The 18885-nt window shown below is 33.3% G+C and overlaps 2 protein-coding genes, 1 long non-coding RNA gene and 1 pseudogene across 3 annotated transcripts; 3 read left to right on the top strand and 1 right to left on the bottom strand.

Annotated features, from left to right (window-relative positions):
* Positions 1-1389: 1389 nt before the first annotated feature.
* Positions 1390-2527, top strand: LOC148693585 (uncharacterized). Its single transcript, XM_088677430.1, has 2 exons — positions 1390-1760; positions 1852-2527. The coding sequence occupies exons 1-2, from the start codon at positions 1405-1407 to the stop codon at positions 2450-2452; spliced, it is 957 nt and encodes a 318-aa protein (XP_088533556.1). The 5' UTR covers positions 1390-1404; the 3' UTR covers positions 2453-2527.
* Positions 2528-3588: 1061 nt separating this feature from the next.
* Positions 3589-5704, top strand: LOC137746237 (uncharacterized). Its single transcript, XR_015952625.1, has 5 exons — positions 3589-3665; positions 3791-3890; positions 4002-4121; positions 4534-4609; positions 5455-5704. It is a non-coding gene; the product is annotated as an uncharacterized LOC137746237 (long non-coding RNA).
* Positions 5705-7331: 1627 nt separating this feature from the next.
* Positions 7332-9873, top strand: LOC148693586 (uncharacterized; annotated as a pseudogene).
* Positions 9874-14965: 5092 nt separating this feature from the next.
* LOC137727498 (uncharacterized) lies at positions 14966-15675 on the bottom strand. The gene has a single exon (XM_068466349.2). It carries the CDS (start codon positions 15498-15500, stop codon positions 15303-15305), a length of 198 nt encoding a protein of 65 aa, XP_068322450.2. The 5' UTR covers positions 15501-15675; the 3' UTR covers positions 14966-15302.
* Between the last annotated feature and the right edge of the window lie 3210 nt (positions 15676-18885).

Consider the following 18885-nt stretch of genomic DNA (forward strand, 5'->3'; position numbering starts at 1 on the left):
TGGTATGAATATTTAGATTATAATAATTTTATGTATATGCTTTCATGATGTGTTTTTTTATGTATATGCTTTCATGATGGATTAACTCTTACTGTTTATAACTTTATATGTTTGTTGATTTAGGAAAATGAATCATCCTGATTATCATGCGAATGATAATACTAATCTAGATGATAATGCTAATCCGGATGAGATTGTTGAAAATTATCACACTCCGTTGTGGAAGTATGTCAAAAAGCTCGAAAAAGTGAGAAATAAAAGAGGATGAAATACTGAATTTAAATGCAATTATTGTCAGAAAACTTATAAAGGATCCTACCCTAGGGTCAAGTATCATTTGTTAAAAATGGCTGGAAACGGGATCGCGCCTTGCAGCAAGGTTACTAATGAAAATCTTGCAGAAATGAAAAAGTTAATTCGAGAGTGTGAATATAAGCTGAAGAGTTCTGCTCTTAAGAATGTGTCTTTGCCCAATACTGGTTCTTTCTGTTATGATCTACCTAAAGTGAATCTTGATCCAAAGAAGAGAAAAGGAACAAGTGGGCCTCTTAGTAAAGTTTTTAACAAGGAAGCTCGAGATCAATGTGATGCCGAGGTTGCAAGGATGTTTTATACAGGTGGCTTATCATTTAACCTTGCAAGAAATCCGCACTATCGAAACTCATATGTTCGTGCTTCTACACTTCCAGGGTATGTTCCACCAGGTTACAATGCACTAAGAACCACTCTTCTGCAACAAGAGAAGAGTCACATTGAACAATGCCTCCAACCAATCAAACGCACATGGAGCACTAAAGGTGTAAGTTTGTGCAATGATGGGTGGACAGATGCACAAAGGAGACCACTAATTAATATTATGGCAACTTATGAAAGCGGGCCTATGTTCTTGAGGGCAATTAATTGTGAAGGTGAATATAAAGACAAGCATTGTATTGCCAACTTTCTCACAGAAGCTATCAAAGAAATTGGTCATGAAAATGTTGTTCAAGTGATCACTGACAATGCTCCTGTCTGTAGAGCTGCTGGGTTACTTATTGAGGCTCACTATCCCCATATCTTTTGGACACCCTGTGTTGTTCACACTCTTAATCTTGCTTTGAAGAGTATATGCTCTCTGAAACAAACAGATGTTTCGTACGATGACTGCAATTGGATTTCAACTATTGCTAGTGATGTTTGGTCCATAAAAATTTTTATTATGAACCATAGCTGAGATTGTCCATGTTTAATGAACATTGCAAACTAAAGTTGCTCTCCATTGTCGAAACAAGGTTTGTTTTCTCCACTTTTTTTTTTTTTTTTCTTATTCAATTATGAGCTATCCTAATTTTAAAATTTTTCAGATTTGCTTCCACACTTGTGATGCTTAGAAGATTTAAGGAAGTAAAGGAAGGTTTACAACAAATGGTGATTAGCACGAATTGGGCTTTGTACAAAGAAGATGATTTGGTTAAAGCAATGTCGGTGAAGCAAAAAATATTGGATGAGTACTTTTGGGAGAAGATTGATTATATTCTTTTTTTTATAGCTCCAATATATGAGGTTATTAGAATGGCTGATACAGATAAACCTTGTCTTCACTTGGTGTATGAGTGGTGGGATACTATGATTGAAAAGGTGAAAGCTGCTATCTACAGGAATGAGCACAAGGCATTACATGAAAAAAGCAGCTTTTTTGATGAGGTGTATCGCATTTTATTGGAGCGATGGACTAAAAGTAGCACACCACTTCATTGTTTGGCGCATTCATTAAATCCAAGGTAATGATTTTGCTAATATCCTTATAAACTCTTATAAATTAATCTTTAGCTTTATGATTATATTTTTAAAGTGCTATTTCTTTTATTTTAGGTATTATAGTTCAGAATGGCTCCAAGAAGACCCTAGTCGGGTTGCTCCACACCGAGATGTTGAGCTTACAACTGAAAGGAAAAAGTGCTTTGAGAGATACTTTTCCAATGAGGAAATTAGAAGAAGTATCAATGTGGAGTATGCCTCTTTCTCTATGTGCTTGAATGACTTTGGAGCTATTGATTCTATGAATGATAGGTTTCATTTGGAACCAGTGATGTGGTGGATTGTCCATGGAGCTTCTACACCTAGTCTCCAATCCATAGCGTTGAAGCTACTTGGACAACCTTGTTCCTCCTCTTGTTGTGAAAGAAATTGGAGAACTTATAGTTTTATTCACTCTCTAAGAAGGAACAAGATTACACCACAAAGAGCGGAGGATTTGGTATTTGTGCATAATAATCTTCGTCTTTTATCAAGGAATAGCTCAACCTACAAAGAAGGTATTACTCAATTGTGGGATGTTGGAGGAGATGGCTTTGAAAACTTAGGTGAAGAAAGTGTCGGGATGCTTGATATTGCTAACCTTTCACTTGATGAACCGTCATTGGAGACTACTTTGATTACTGGAGGAGACATCATGAGTGTGGAAGTTGAATGAGACTTTTTTTTATTTTTTATTTTAATTTCATTTGGATGATCTTTTTACTTTTTCAAGTTTTAAGACTAATTGCTTATTGGATGAACTATCTTTCTAAATGTTTAGAGTTTATTGAAATAAATTTGAATGCTTATTTTATAATGTTTTAGATATGTGTGTGTATATATATATATATATTTTTTTTTTTAATTGCCGTATCCTTGACGTATCGTGTCCTCATTTTTAGAAATTTCATGTATCCCCGTGTCGTATCCCCGTATCCGTGTCCGTGTCCATGCATCATAGGTGGTGGTGTAAACACCCGAGCCGGAGCAAAACGTAATTCCCGGTCCGTGAGAGGTGGTGGTGTGATCATCTGCATCAGAGCTCTACTCACATCTTGATATAATCGCGAAACGCGTTTAAGGTAAGTAGCTACAAATCCGAAATCAAATGGGTTTGAGGAAAGGCAAGGAGGTGGAGGATGGGAAAGATGGTGAAAAGAAATTGGAATTGATGGCATAGGATTTGGAAAATTAAAGCATAGACTGGTGACTATCAGCGGAAAGATTGCAGAAAAAAACTAAATCCGAGAGCCACCGACCTAGGCCTTGGCAAGGACCAGCGGAGGAGATAAAGTTTGAAGAAGACTCAGCACACAGGCTAAAAGGACTCTCAAGGAGGGTGGAAAGAAAGACTCTCACAGTGGGAGAGAAAATGCTTCATCCCAAAATGTAAGGACATTTTTGTATCTCCAAAACATTTGCAATCATCCCAAAATTGTAAGCTCCCCATATATCCTGCTTATCAGATTTGTACATGAGAGGGTTTAAAAGAATACCATTTTAATCATCTTTGACCTCAATTGAGCTATTATTGTCCGTTGTATGCGCGTGGGAATCCCGGTGTGCCTCGAGCGTAATTTTATCTTTTTTACCCAAAAGTTCACATGTCGCTTCCGTGATTATTTTTGGCTCCACAATATTAGTTTTAACTTTCATTCGGGACCATTAGATGTAAAGAGATCCAAGAGCTAATATAGAGTGTAAAGATATTTGTCAAATTATTTGTCTCTTGTTCCTAATCCTATATATATATATATATATTATGCTATAATTTTCCTGCTGTACAGAAAACATCATCAATCTTCGTAGGTTGAAAGAAAAAAGGTGGGTGCTTACTTTTACTGCATTGCACACACATGAATATGACTGCAAAATTAGTCACTACCAAGGTAAAAGACCATCAATGTTTCTTTATTACTGTACCGTACACACGCATGCATATTCCTGGGCTTATTTTCACTCACTTTCTAGGCCACAAAAGGACCCTCCTCATGTTTATGTTTTCTTTATGCAGACTACTCTTCAGAGATAAAGAGATTCAATGCCTCATTATAATTCTACTAATCCCACACACGCCCAAAGATCACTGAACAGTCATTTCTGATTTCTTTCAGGTTTGATCTCTCTTTCATGCTTTCGTTTCCCGAGCAAGTATATAAAAAACTGTTAACGTTCAGATTTTTGTTTCTTTCATAGCTTTTTATATTTTTTATTTTATTACACAGGTTCACATACTGTTTCAAATTCTATGAGAATATACTACACCGATATTGTCAGTTTCATCCCACCAGAGATTGGCGGCTTCAACTTCATTGTCGCTAAGACTGGTGCCCCATTGGTGTTGGGTACAGTTTATTGATACGTAGGAGTTTTACAGTTAGCTTGGTTTTTGTATACCTCTGTGTCAAAAGAAATATGTGTATGTTGTTTGCTGCAAATGAATTGATTTCATTGCATTTCAGGCTTCATGACTTGAAGCAACTTGGTGAGTTTTATGCTGTTTGTTCGATTATAGTATATTCTTTTACAATGACTTTAAGTATTTACATAGATAGTTTTGCAATCTGATTTTTTTATTTTTTATTTTTTTTATTTTTTGCAGTTTTTTCTAAAAATGCACGATTCAAATTGGATGTGGCCTTACAATTTTTTTCATTACAATATAATATGTTTTAAATGTTCTCTTATTGAGTAAAGTGTTGGATGGTTTGGCAGTGTGTAATTGAAGTTCTGTTTGTCATTGTATCGATGTTGCAGTTTGCTTACTTGCCAAAGCTTTTAACGTGTTTCGAGAGTGATGCACATGGAGAATACCAGTGGCTACACATTCCAGGTTTGAGCATTCGCTTGCTGTCTATTTGCCATACTAATATTCAAGTCATGTTCGCTGATTAGGATTGGATTAGTCTTAGGTTAAGTAGAATTTGATTGAAGAGGCTAATATTAAGTATTTGTGGATTAATTTTTGGAATCGGAGCTCTCTCGCCAATGATTCGATCGGGTATTGATCATATCCCTTTTCCATTTTTACCATCACCAAATTGGATGTGTGTTTTCTCTTCATTTCAGTTCTGGGTTCTATCCATTTTGCACTCCTATAATTTCCCAAATCATTTGCATACAAACTAACGTAAATTAAAAAAATAAGGACAGACGATTATGGAGTGCATGCTGATGCTTATTTAATTGAATTTTTTGTTTTTATTTTCATATAAAAGTGTGCTTTTACCAATTGGTTTGCAGCCCTGTTATATTTGCAGAACAGTGCCTCATGTTTATTACAATCATCTTAATTAGTTAGACTTTCAATTTAATGTCATATAACTATTCTTACTCTTCATCTTAATATTAGGACGTGCTATTACTTGGAGAAATACTACTATGTTTGACACTATTTGACCAATTAGTTAGACTTTCAAAAATCTTGGTTTTACAGAACATGTTTATCATTTCAATTAAATTATATGGACATTTGTGACATAGCCATTTCTTATTTAACAGAAAACATAGTCATTTCTTATTTAACAAAAAAAGACGTACTGAATTAAGCTAAACTGTTTTATGATGTAATATTTATAGCGTTGTCAGGAATAACCTCAATTATTTCAGTTGGCTTAGCTTGGTCTTCTCTTGGCCGATTCTTTATCAACTCCTCTTGCTTAACCTCAATTATTTCAGTTGGCATTGGTTGCAGACCCATTTGTTAAGGCTCGAAGAAAAAGGAAGGGGGGAAAGTGTATTCTTGCCATAGATTTTCTGTTGGGAGTGAGCATTGAAGAAAAGGGAAGGTGATAACGGCGGAAGAGGTGGCTTTTTGCTTTTGGCCTTTTGTTTTCTTCATTTTGCTTAATGTTGAGACTTGAGAAAAGAACTTCTAATGTTGAACCCCAATTTGAGAAGATAATGTGAAGAAAACAAATATTCGTAATTGTTATTATGTCCAAGATCAAACCAATTATGAACAATTGTTGTCCTCTAACAAAAATAATTTTGACCCATGTTTAGTTATTCATAATCTTCTTTGTAATCTCAAATATCCATGTAGTCCAAAATCATCCCTAAACACCAGCGGGGTTCGAGAAGGATTTTGAATATCATAATTATGATTTTGTTAAGGAACCTTGCGTACATGCATTGTTTTTTTTTTTTTTTTTTTTTTTTTTTTGAATCCATTTGAACCAAATCATCCCATCCCCATTTGCACCCCAACGACCAACAAAGCACCCCAAAATTTCTTAAGATGTGTTGATCACAAATTCTTGAAGATCATATCCTTAAACTAATGAACCAAAATTACTAATAAACATAATACCTAAGAAACCAAAATTACTAAAATTTTAAGGATATCATAACATTTTAGAGCTTATATGTGCATTGTTGAGTTATTAGAGCAAACTAATAAATATAATGAACCTACATTGAATACAAATTCTTCTTTGTCATGTGGTAGTTTTTTAGCCTCTTATTATGGGTTACACATTTCTAAAAACATTTTATATTATGTCCAGCCCACATCCGTCATTTATGATAGGGTTTAGGGGTATTAAAAAAGTTTAAAATTCTACTCATCCAGTTGACATAAAAATTAAAACTCTATAAACAATGCTAATTTATAAAAGAAAAAAAACATTAAAGCTAAATCATATCCAAGTCCTAACACCAACCGAGAAGTGTATACCAACCGAGAAGTGTATATAGGCCCGTCATTTCCTTGCACTGATACCTATTACACTTCAAAAGTATTTTGTGATCATTTTATTTTGTTCTTTTGTATTATAGTGAAGTGTAGATAAATGTTTTTTCTTCTTCTGTTTATAGGCATCTACGTAGACTTTTTCGTATTTATGGAATGTCACAAAATTTGTATTCAATTTAGGTTCATTTATTTTTTAATTTTTTAGATAAATTTTTCCATGGAGCGTGGTCAAAGTCGTGCAAGACAATGACGTCAACCATTGAGTCCTGAAGAACATCAAAGATATCTAGCTCAACGACGTCTAATAGCACGAGAAAAAAGACAACAAATTCCAACTCTATATGATGATCATACTATGACATCCCCCAGTAACATACAACAACAAATTCCTGGTATTTATTTCATATTCCTTTTTCTTTAACTCATACTAATGCAAAAAAAAAAAAAAAAAATCTAATTTCTAATTTTTCTTTTAACTATGCAACAAGTAGGTCCCAGTAATATACAAGAACGGGTTCAGTTGGCTGACTAATTCCTGGTATTTATTTCAATTTCTTTATTTGTATTTGTTTCACACTTAAAAAATTAGGTTATTTTTTAAGAACAAAATTTTGTGAATTGAAATCTCATTGTATTCTTTTCTTCGATACTTTCATATTGATCTCAATGTTGTAGTTATTTTTAGTGGTAGTCTTACGAAATATTAGACTCACAACTAAATATATTAAATATTAAAGACAAAATTTTTAACTAATCGTATTATAATGTGGTCTATTTATTAGAACAAATTGAGAATGAAAGCGCGAATTCAAGGGTTTTGTCAGATATCACAAATCATGATGACCAAACTTCTACTAGAATGCGTACTCATATGGGACAGTTGGCACATTCAAATAGGTCACAAATATCTTATGGGATGCTCTCAATTCCTCCCCACAATGGTGAGCTTAGTATATAATTCTATCTTTATATAGATATATGATTAGTTACAAAGAAAATTCTTATACTGAATGTTGGATATTCATGTAAAAATATCAGAAGAAGAACATGCAAATAGAACCAATTGTCATGTGCGCCAAACCAGAGGAAGAAGAAACCACAATTGTGCTAGAAATTATAATGAGAATCGGGGTATCCTAGGTTGCCAATTATCTGCTCCAACCACATGTCCGTACTGCTATGCACGATTGTTTGCTCGAGAAACTTTGAATATGTGTTGCTTGAAAGGAAGAATTGTTTTACCCCCAATACAGTCCCCACCAGAAATGGTTGCTCTTTTCTCTGACCAAACAAATGAGGGTAGACACTTCAGGCAAAATATTCGAGCTTACAATCATGCATTTGCATTCACTTCAATGAGAGTACACGTGGATGAAAGAATTAATATTGGTGGTCGTGGGATTTACACATTTCGTGCTCAAGGTGCATTATATCATAAGATTGGTGGACTTTTACCAAATGAAGGGAACAGACCGCGATTTTTACAAGCTTATATATATGACACTGAGCATGAAGTTGAAAACCGAATGTGTGAAAGTGAAGTTTTAGATAGACGTGTGGTTGAAAAGATACAACATATGTTGAACAACCATAATCCTTTTGTTCATACATTGCGAAGCCTCGGATAACGCCAAGATTTGCCGAATTGCAAATTGATCCTAAAAGAGCAACCAATAGATCGGCGTCAGTATAGTCTACCATCAGCATCACAAGTTGCGGCAATTATAATAGATGGAGATAATGCCACAATTGCAAATGGAAGGGATATCGTGGTGGAGACAATTAGTGGAAGACTTTCTCACGTCCGAGACTATGTTGGATTTTATGATCCCTTACAATATCCACTATTGCTGCCTTACGGTACATATGGATGGGATGTTAACAGTCGTGATGATGGTGGAAGAGCAATAACATGTTGCGACTATTATGCTTATATGTTACAGGTTTGTACTAATAACATAATTTACTTCCCGGTATATATAGATGAATGATGATTCCTATATTAAAAGCAATATATGAAATTTGCTTTTGTAGATACGCCATAATGGATCATCACTTTTGCTTCGAGGTGGACGTCTCTTGCAACAATATGTTGTAGATAACTACATTAAAATTGAATCACAAAAACTTAGATGGTTGCGTTCTAATCAAGCCACAGTTAGAGCGGATCTCTACAAAGGACTTGAGGACTCTCTAAATGCAGGTCAACACAATGCAGGTATATATATCATTTCAGTCATCGTTATTTAGAAATATAACTTTGTTTAAAGTGTGTACAATATATACAGCTAATTGAAAATAAAATATTATTAGGTAGCATCGGGCGTAGAATTATTTTACCATCATCATTTGTTGGAAGCCCACGTGACATGTACCAACGATATCAAGACGCAATGACTTTGGTTCAAAGATTCAGAAAGCCAGATCTTTTTATTACCATGACATGTAACCCAAGTTGGGAAGAAATCAAAAGCGAATTACTCGCTGGACAAACTCCACAAGATCGCCCTGACTTACTCACTAGAGTATTTCGTGCAAAACTTGAGCAACTAAAAGAAGACATCATTGAAAAGGGGGTATTGGGCAGTGTTGTTGCTTACGCATACGTTATTGAGTTTCAGAAACGTGGTCTTCCACATGTGCATATGCTGGTTGTGTTAGATGAAAATGATAAGATCAATAACCCAGATGAGTATGACCGAATTGTTAGAGCTGAAATACCAAATAAAGATGTAGAGCCTCAACTTTATAATGTGGTGTTAAAACTTATGATTCATGGCCCGTGTAGGATTCATAATCCTCAATCTCCATGTATGAAAAATGGGAGTTGTAAGAGAAAGTTTCCCAAACCATTTGCACCAGTCACCGTTCAAGGGAATGATTCGTATCCAATTTATCAAAGGCGAGGAAATCGATTGCCCATCTCACTTAATCGACAAGGAAACATAATGGTTGATAATAGTTGGGTCATTCCATATAATCCATGGTTGCTATTAAGGTATGATTGTCACATCAATGTCGAAATTTGCGCAAGCATAAAAAGTGTCAAGTACTTATATAAGTATGTTTACAAAGGGCCAGACATAGTGGCAGTTGAAGTGCAATCAGACCCTCAATACGATGAAATAAAGCAGTTTCAGGATGCAAGATGGGTTTGCGCACCAGAGGCATTATGGAAGATATTCAAGTTCATTATTAATCGAATTTATCCATCTGTTGAGCGAATGCAAATACATCTTCCTAATATGCACCAAGTTCAGTTTCGTGCCGATGAAAGCATAACAAATATTCTACATGATGAGAGTACTGGGGTCTATATTACTGGGGTCGACCTCAACATCATAGTTAGCCAACTGAACCCGTTCTTGTATATTACTGGGACCTACTTGTTGCATAGTTAAAAGAAAAATTAGATTTTAGATTTTTTTTTTTTTTTTGCATTAGTATGAGTTAAAGAAAAAGGAATATGAAATAAATACCAGGAATTTGTTGTTGTATGTTACTGGGGGATGTCATAGTATGATCATCATATAGAGTTGGAATTTGTTGTCTTTTTTCTCGTGCTATTAGACGTCGTCGAGCTAGATATCTTTGATGTTCTTCAGGACTCAATGATTGACGCCATTGTCTTGCACGACTTTGACCACGCTCCATGGAAAAATTTATCTAAAAAATTAAAAAATAAATGAACCTAAATTGAATACAAATTCTGTGACATTCCATAAATACGAAAAAGTCTACGTAGATGCCTATGAACAGAAGAAGAAAAAACATTTATCTACACTTCACTATAATACAAAAGAACAAAATAAAATGATCACAAAATACTTTTGAAGTGTAATAGGTATTAGTGCAAGGAAATGACAGGCCTATATACACTTCTCGGTTGGTGTTAGGACTTGGATATGATTTAGCTTTCATGTTTTTTTCTTTTATAAATTAGCATTGTTTATAGAGTTATAATTTTTATGTCAACTGGATGAGTAGAATTTTAAACTTTTTTAATACCCCTAAACCCTATCATAAATGACGGATGTGGGCTGGACATAATATAAAAAGTTTTTAGAAATGTGTAACCCGTAATAAGAGAACGTGGGTTGTACATGAAGATGACAGTTGCCGTTTGTTTGGATAGTTGGATAGTGCTTATATCAAAAATCGGAGTGATGTTTTCATCGTCCATTTTTTTAATCTAAGGGGCCACATTCATTGATGAAATTTAGGATGAAGCTTTGAGGGAGGGTTTGATTCATCCAACGAATAAAAACAATCTTGGCTAAGAGTGTAGAAAAAGTATATCTCACGTAAGCATCTCCCATGTGTGTTGTGTTTCATTTCACTATGTTACCCCTATTATAAGCAGTTACTTTTGTGTTGTCTTTTTTATTGAATGAGTACTTAATGTTGTCATCTACTATTTTTTATTTATTTACATATACTTGCTATTGTTCATGGTCTTTAAGTAGGAACTTGCATCTAAAATCATATGTTGTTTGATAAGTGCATGAATAACATTTAAATCATTACTTTACACAAAGTAAAAACGAAAAACATGATAACTTTTTAGGACGTGTATGATAAAAAAAAAAAAAAAGTTCCTCTTTGCACAATACATTTAAAGTATATCTTGACAATTACAATGGGTAAAATAGGAAAAGTACCAACTAACAAAACCGAAGGGAGCTAATGTATTTACCCTCTTTTCTTTATTTGTCACTCTTCTTTCTGTTTCATTTATGTTGGCGTCTTCAACCGCATCATACAATCTTAGTTTCCTGTTGAGAAAAACGGAGGCATATATATCATCTTATCCTTACAATACCACAAAATTCAAGCTCACTACATATTTGATTCTCTTTGAACACTTTTATTTTACCAAAATCTGCTAAAGATGAGTTCATTAAAACTATAATGTATTCTATTTTTGTAGATATGTATGTTGAGTTGGTTAGATTGGGGATTCCAGTTACTGGCTGGAATTTGAATGTAGAATTGTTGGATAAAATCTAAGTCTTAATGATAATAAGGATGATTAGATGTATGACACATCTATTTTTTAATGATAATAAGGATCATGAGGCTCCCCTAATGTAGTGTTATGAGGAAAGCGATAAAGATAAACTTAGTTTATGAGGATACAAATAGAATAAATATTCATGGATAAGATAACTTAATGGTGTTCACGGTCTTATGTCAAAATTTGCATTTTTCTGGATAGCTCTTCGCATGTATTGGATTGCAAACTTCACCTAAATAAGCAAAAAGAAAGTTCAAGGTCAGAGGTTGCAACAATCATGACTTAGTATTTTGCTACAACTGATAAACAACAAAACTTCGTTGCCCATATGTGCGAGAACTAATAGCAACCATCAGAAAGGCTTAAAGTAAAAGCAACCTATTCCCTAACATGAACCAACAAAACTGCATTGCCCAATACATGCGAGAACTGATAGTGAGCATCATAAAGACTCTAATGAGAAGCAATCTATTCCCCAGTATGAACCGAAATACAGTTACAATATCCCAGAGAATCAAATATGTACGATCTACTTACAGATTAATTAGTCATGCAAACCTTTTTAAAGCAATCGCGATTCTCATCTCCATTTGAATACAACACCATTGACCTCAGGTTCTCAATTTTCTTAGCTTGCTGTTGCACCATCTTCTCTCTCTCAGCCTGGGCTTTTTTTTTCCTCCAACTCCAAAGCCATACGCTCTCTCTCTAACTCAGTCTGCACAGAAAGTACGCATATTCCAGACACTTGCATTCAACTAATTACAATAAACATAAAGTGTATATTCCAAACCTGCATTAACGTGTTTTGCAGATTGAGGATTTCCTCTGGCCAATGTTCTGAATGAGATACCTAAAACATGCGGAATATTTAAATTCCTTTAATTTATGTACACAGTCTATATTTATAATTATTATCATACATGGATGTCGACAATTAATACAAAATTAGCCTGCAATTTGGCTCCAAGCTCCTCAATTTCTTTCTTTTGACGCTTGAGAAGAGCAGCATATGTTAGACTCTCCCAGGAAGGACTTACATTGAAATAATAACAATTAAGACATATGATAGACATAAAAGTACAATTCCTACGTCAAACAGATACAAACTTGGGAGAAAATGAAGAATTAATCCAAAAAAGATTGCAAACAAAGCCAAGGGAGGAATTTAAAGTACATCAGAGAAAGCAAATAAGCTTGCAATCAATTTAAATTGCATGGCATGTATAACTAATATGTCCAATGTCAGATCAAGACTAACAAACATGTTCAAAGAAAAGGGGCAAATTATTAAGGTACCGTAACATCAATAAAGAGAAACTTTTGAGTTTCGTTTTTCCAAAATCCCATCACAGCCCATAAGAAAAATATAAATTAAGCAATAGATTCCGGGGAATTACCTTTAAAAATGGCCATATGATGCTCCGCCTTCCTGCAATGCACTTTGTACGGGAAAAAGCAGGAAAAAGACTGGGAAAAACTGGGGATAATGGATTAATAGAAACTATCCCAGAATACGAAATTAAAATGCAGAATAAAAAGAGAGATAGAAGTTAAAAGCCAAAGAAGACAAAAAGGAAGAAAAGGGTGGAAGCAAATACCTCAGACACTGAGGATTAGAGACTGACGATCAATTAAAGGTGAAATCAAATGGCAACTGCTCATAGCAGTTTGAAATCTAATGCCACGTTCATACTTTATTGTCTTTTGCATTAAGTCTGACATATAATGGTAAAATGATGAATGAAAATTACTTTAGTACTGGAAATATAAAAACTACTATATAAAACAATGAATAATTTGTAATAAAAGATAAAAACGAAAAGAAAAAATTAACCATTTCCAAAGCCTCCCCAAGGCAAAAACAGAATGGCAATATTGATTACAAAGAAAACAAATTTCAAACCTTGTTCATTGTTTGTTCCACTATTATGAAAATTCTAGCAATTGATTGATGGTAGAAGAACTTCGATTCAATAATCCTGTAAAAATGCATGAGAAGATTAACATTAAGGAATAAGGAGCAGAGAACAAAACACAAAAGATTAACCACAAAAGAAATTTTATTACCGACTTTCTCAAAGGACCAGTTCTTGTTGGTTTTTTTTCCAATTTCATCTTCTCCAGCAAAACAATATCATTTTTGCATTTATCTTCTGGTACGTGGGTTCTTGGTAGTTTTTGTTTCTACGGTTGTTCATGGTTCTCTCTGAATTTGGAACTGATGACACCATTTTGAACGTCCTTTTCATTTTACGCTTAGAAATTTTTCCCTTGGCTGAGCATATGAAAGGTATTGAAGTGAAATTTGTAAACTACAAGTAACTGAATATGGGGAGTTACTGCTTGGTAGTGGGTGAAAATTTTGATCTAACGGAAGTTGAAATTGATTAAATAAAAGAAATTCAAGGAGAGAAGAATGATAGGATAAGTAGGATTCTCCCACGTTGGTTGGTTTCTTATTTTTTAATATATTTTTTGTGAGATATTAATATCTCTCCCTCCTAAAATAGAGGAAGCATGGACCTTTATTTTTTTCCAAATAAAACAAATTTTGAATTTACAGTTTTATTTGAATGAGGTATCTGGAGAGGATCCTCAATCTTATAAACGTGGTGTTTTTAATTATTTTAATTTTTTTTATTATTAAGAGAGAAAATCATCCGGAATTATAGGTGGCAAGTGCATCGTGCAAAATGGAGTGGAGTGAAATTCATCCGGTTTTAACTGTTTGTATTTACCATTTGTCTCTTTTTCCGCAAAACTTCTTCTCTTTACAGCTTAACCCACGTGGTTTTAATCCTTTTTTATTTATTATTATTTTAGTTTTTTTTATGACAAATTACCCTTGCGAATTTGTTTCTACTATTTTCAGCGAGTTTTGATTTTTTTTGTTTGGAGGGTTTTTTTGTCCAAAACTTTTTGGTGAAGTCTTGAGATACCAAACTCTCATTCTTGCTTTCTAACTGCTCTCCATAACTGCTAACATTTAGAGGATAATTATCATGATTTTTTTAATTACCATATTTTGTTTCCAATACAGTTTCTGATAAGTTAAATTCTTTTTTACGTTTTTGTCCTTGATTTTTGGATTTTTTGGACTTTGATTGTGAAGGAAACAAAGGGACTTTCTTGGCATTTCTGAATGCTTCACTAAACTGACCTTCTCCCTTTATATATATAGATAGATATAGATAGATAATTATGTTGCACGGTTTAGAAATAAAATTTTCATGATAGACGGATTGGTGTGGGTTTGGAGGTAAATAATCATTAAAAATGTCATCTTTCCATTTTATGCATTAGAAAATTAGAAATTATACACTCGTTATTTAAGATTTAGAAATATAGCAACTGCGATGCCCCTTCGAGCACCACTCAAATCACCTTAAGCAATTACAATTTGAAAATTTTACCAGAAATTGTCAATAATACAGCAATCTAATCCCCAAAAAGAAAAATAGATGACAGAACCATAAACCAAACCAAACATTGTTCATTTGCTTTCAAATCCAAGACAATCCGAAACGGTTACAAAACACAGAATCGGCAGCCAAACCAAAATATTACCAAAAAAAAAAAAAAGAAAGAAAAAATTCCCCATAATATATCTAGGTGCGGAAAGGTGGATAACTGTGAATTACCATCAGCTATCCCTTTTTTTTTTTTTTTTTAACAAGGTAGTATCAGCCTGCCTATCTCTCCTACCCCATTTTTTTCCTTATAGATTTACACAAAACAAATACATGGTACATAACAGAAGAAATGTATTTATTTCAAATCATAAAATGATTAACTAATTAACTGGAAAAATTAAGGAATGGGGCGCTTGCCGGGACGGTCGGCGGCCTGGAGGGTTTTATCAATGAGCTTGCGGGCCTTTTTGCTGCGGATCTCGACCTTGACGCTGGAGCTTTTGTCCATCTTTATGTACGGCTTCTTCGACTTCTTCTTCAGCGCTCGAACTTTCGATTTGATGGACTCCACCAAGCTCTCCAACTGGTTCGTCATGATGATCTTAATTTTGTGATTAAGCTTGACTAAATAGAAAGCTTAATGATGATTAAGTGAGAAAGATCTTAGAGAGTTGGGAGGAGGAGGAGGAGGAGGGGGAGGAGGAGGAGGAGAGGCAGGAGGACGTAAGTTTTTGTTGCTGGCTTGGGAATCGTAGTTTGTTGCAGGTGTCTTTCACTTGGTTTAATGTCGAGCCAATTTATATGGCGTGCTCTCGAAATGGTCTAGGTGTTTGGGATAATCACCAATTTGCCATCCCGTAATGTGTACTGCAGTTCAGGCGCAGTGCTTTTTGGAATTTTCCAATTCAACATGTTTTTATAAGTTTTTTTTTTTTTTTTTTCAATTAATAGAGAGAAAGAATTCGAACTTCGGATCCCACCGTAAATCATGTAATTAAATGAAGTAAATTAAACAAAAATAAATAAATTTATGTACATATGACCGTAGATTGTTTTGCTTTAATAAGAAATATTAATAATTTGTATTTTTTTTATCGACATATAGATTTTATTAAATTTTAACAGATAAATTTAAATCATTCGTCAGAATATTAAAAAGAAACTCTGTACAATTTCTCCTATGTTCACCATCAACTTCGAAGACATAAGTTGATGCATCATGTGTTGCACGATTTTCCACTTTATGGGTAAAAACGAACGCAATAAACTCTATAAAACTAGCAAGGGACCAAATATCATGAATAATTCCTTCCATAGCCGCACCAACATCGATTTCACAGTTGATCATTCGTATTACTAAGATTTATGGATCCATTGCCATAAATTACAAATCCATATGTATGGCTTTTAATAAAATTTATGGATATTCTTCTTGATTAATGTCTTTTCAGCTAGTTTTGTTTTTCCATTTGCTTATATTTTGCAGTGAGAAAATTTTGATTTATAGATTTCAAGCCATGGTTTGAAATTTTGAATAGACAAGTCAATACTCCAGCACTTAAATTCAACGTTCGTATTATACAATTTTTTATCTTTAAAGTTTATATAAATGAGAATAAAATAGAAAATAAATTTTTTTTAACAAACGATATTATCTAAACTAAAGAAAATGAATGAGCTTAGTCTCACAATGGGTTAGCAATAATATTGACCAAGCTCACCTTTAACCTAAGATTTCTCACTTAAAAGTGAAGAGTAATACAAGTTGACCGTAGTATTTTCATAGACTTCACTTGTTAGATATTTTTGAAAAGAGATCCTCTCCGGATCTTTCCCTCCAAAACCCAAGGATCAAGTGATCACGACCTTTAAAATTTGATCAAATGACTAAAAACAGAGAAGTTAGTAAAAACTTTTAAAAGCTATAATAATTTTTGCCTGTTGGATTAAATTTTAAAAGTCTGGGTTTTGAGGGAAAGATCCGGCAAAAATCTCTTTTTGATATTTTTATGATGAGTGCAGTCAGGCTAGTAATGTTATTTGGTCAGTCTACTAAGGACAGTTTTGTACTTTGATGTATGAATGCAGTGTAGAATTTGAGTCCGAGGATATAGCCCAGTTTATAAACTTAAAACGCTTTAATGTGGCACGCCTTTCGTAGAAAAATTGGGTGCGGCATAAAGTCGTCCAAGAGTAATCCTCAACTACACAAACAAATTCAAACCTTTCCTAAATTTACTACTTATCCTAGAATTAAGAATAATAAATCATCAGGGATGGGTTAGTGGTCAGAGATGAATTTTAAACTCATATTCTATGATACGTTTTGAATTCGATTTTTGGCGCTGTTGAATTGCACAATGTTGGGCGAGGGAGGTTGAAATACATCTGTGATTTTTTCCGACCCTCAAAAAGGGTGGACTGCCGTGACGAAGCCACTAGCTGGTCCCCTTTAAAAGAAAAAGAGAACTAAGAATTTAGTTCAGGCAAAAAAAAAAAAAAAAAAAAAAAAACAAAGCAAATAAATTTAAGGAAAAACTAGATTTCCATCCCTATTTTTCCTATTCTATTGATTAAAACCTTATTCTTTTTCAATTTTTTTTTATCAAGGTCCTTAGATTTTAAGAAACATTATTAATTATTTCAATAAGAAAATATTTTTTTATTTCTAAATATATTCATTTAGTGTTAAAAACTTTACATTTGTTATATTTATATCCATGACTATTTTTTTAATCAGATATTTTATTTTTAGTTTGTACCCTTTTTTAATTTGCAACTTTTTTTTTTTTAATTTGTACAAATTTTCTTTTTAGTTTTAATTTGTACTCATATATTAATTCCTTTTTGTGCCCATATTTTTTAAACTCTTAATTGTATTTGTACCCATATTTTTTAAATTTATTTGTACCCATTTTTGATTTTGCTAACTGTACCCATGCTAATTATATGTATTTATTTTATATTTTAAAATATATCAATAATTATTTTTTAAATATGTTAATAATTATGTGGGTACATTATTTTTTTGCTATAATTCTTGTGAAGAACAACATTACCCTAAAATTGATTTTTAAGTATTTATTATAATTAAAAATATTATTTGAATTTGTTTAAATTTCATAATTTGTGGGACATTAAATGCATAAATGTATGAGTTAAATCTCTTAAATTAGGCTAAGGATCTTGATCAAAATATTTAAACAAATAAAGTTTCAGTCTAGCAATTAGGTTGATTAAGGACCAGAACCAAAATGACCCTAAATTTAAATTAGGTTTTTAACAACCAAGAAAATAATTCGTACTAAATTTATTTAAACAATTAGAGAGGAGGAAAAGTTTAAATCTGAGATGTTGTGAGTTGAAGAAGGAATGATGATTATTTCCGGATTCTCTTTGTGAGGATCCTGGGGATCCTCAAATCGTATCCATTCATCGTACATCGTGGGTCAAAAATTATTTTAAATACTTTTATTTAAAATTAAACATGAACAGTATCTGATTAAAATTGATCGCACGATATACGATTAACATACACGATTTGAGAATTTCTAGAATTCTCACAAAAATGATCCGGAGAGGATCCTTATTCCTGAAGAAGAATACAAAAGTAATCAAGAGCAAAGAACATTTATAACTGGATTGACAAAATCTACCATATCTACCATCAACTTTTGGACAATCTGTTGTAAGTGGGAGAGCTATGGTTCTCTGTTATTGTAGTTATAAATTCCTATCGTGACACATTTTGGTGAGCTGATCGAGACCTCAAGAATTGGGGCAAAAACAACTTTTTAGAAGAATTACAAACAAAACTGTCCTATGCATCGTTAATTAACAATTATTGCAATATTAAAATGGTACTAATGTGCCTATTGTTTTAGTGCAACAAGGTTTACATATACCAAGTCGGTTTAGTGGTAATTCTCATTCTGATGTTGAAATTACCTACCACAGATGTTGAAGCAAAAAAGAGAAAC

This window comes from Pyrus communis, chromosome 10 (genome assembly GCF_041283825.1).
Source record: "Pyrus communis isolate YQ-2024b chromosome 10, ASM4128382v1, whole genome shotgun sequence".
In the NCBI taxonomy this organism is placed as follows: Eukaryota; Viridiplantae; Streptophyta; class Magnoliopsida; order Rosales; family Rosaceae; genus Pyrus; species Pyrus communis.